The sequence below is a fragment of the Colobus angolensis genome, unplaced genomic scaffold (assembly GCF_000951035.1).
Source record: "Colobus angolensis palliatus isolate OR3802 unplaced genomic scaffold, Cang.pa_1.0 Scaffold719, whole genome shotgun sequence".
Lineage (NCBI taxonomy): Eukaryota > Metazoa > Chordata > Mammalia > Primates > Cercopithecidae > Colobus > Colobus angolensis.
Window position 1 is genome coordinate 89,624 of NW_012120921.1, and position 1,358 is coordinate 90,981.

General features: G+C 39.8%; 1 protein-coding gene across 1 annotated transcript; it reads left to right on the top strand.

Annotated features, from left to right (window-relative positions):
• Nucleotides 1-253: 253 nt before the first annotated feature.
• LOC105501476 (putative vomeronasal receptor-like protein 4) lies at nucleotides 254-1,165 on the top strand. Its single transcript, XM_011927452.1, is given in 3 exon segments — nucleotides 254-449; nucleotides 452-695; nucleotides 697-1,165. Coding segments are annotated over 3 exon segments (909 nt in total).
• Nucleotides 1,166-1,358: the final 193 nt, after the last annotated feature.

Consider the following 1,358-nt stretch of genomic DNA (forward strand, 5'->3'; position numbering starts at 1 on the left):
TTATATATATATAAAATATATATATAAAATTATATATATATAATTATTTGGTTTAGAAAATAGTGCAGGAGGTACATTACTAAGAATTTATAGTCAAGGTTAATCAAGAATAAGTGAGTAAAATAAAAATAATAATGACATTAATAATTTCAAACACTGAATAAAGAACATTGATGATATGAAGTCAATTTTTTTTTTCAGATCTACAAAATATGTTTCTTCTATGCCATTAGGATGAACACAGTTTTCACTTATGTTATCTTTTAAAAAGTATCAAGCTAGCATTGGAATCTCAGCTAACATCTTCCTTCTTCTCTTCCACATTTTTACATTCTTTCAGGATCACAGGCCTAAGACCCATGCCCTGGTCACCAGTCATTTGGCCTTTGTCCACCTAGTAATGCTCTTCACTGCAATGGAGATTTTGTCTCCACACATCTTTGAGTCACTGAATTTCAGAATAACTTTAGATGTAAAGCTTTGTTCTATGTGCACAAGGTGATGAGGTTCCTCTCTATCTGCACCACCTGCCTCCTGAGCATGCTGCAGGCCATTACCATCAGCCCCAGAACCTCCTGGTTGGTGAGATCTAAACATAAATTTACAAATAACAATATCCTGGGCTTATTCGTTTTTTGGTTTAGCAATTTGTCTTTCAGTAGTGATATGATAATCTACACTGTAGGTTATTCCAATGACTCAGATAATTTTGAATATCAGCAAATATTGCATACTTTTCCCAATGAATGTCATCATCAGGGTGCTATTTCTTATGCTGTTGTTATCCAGAGATGCCTTCTTCATAGGAATCATTCTCCTTTCAAGTGTATACATGCTGATTCTTTTGTCCAGGCATCAGAGGCACTCCCAGCGCTTTCACAGCAGCAGCCTTATATTAAGGACCTCCCTAGTGAAAATGGCCATCAAGACTATCCTCATGCTGGTGAATTTCTTTGTGCTCATGTACTCAGTGGACTTCACCCTCTCATCATCCACAATGCCGTTATGCGTATTTGGCCCTGTCATCTATGGTGTCCACAAGTTTGTGGTCAATGCCTATGCCGCTGTCAGTCCTCTGGTGCTAATCAGATCTGATAAAAGAGCCGTCAATATTCTGCAAAAGTTTCAATGGAAGTGCCATCTATTTTTTTTGTTTTTTTTCTGAGACGGAGTCTGGCTCTGTTGCCCAGGCTGGAGTGCAGTGGCGCAATCTCAGCTCACTGCAAGCTCCGCCTCCCGGGTTCCCGCCCTTCTCCTGTCTCAGCCTCCAGTGTAGCTGGGACTACAGGCGCCCGCCACCTCGCCCGGCTAGTTTTTTGTATTTTTTTAGTAGAGACGGGGTTTCACCGTGTTAGCCA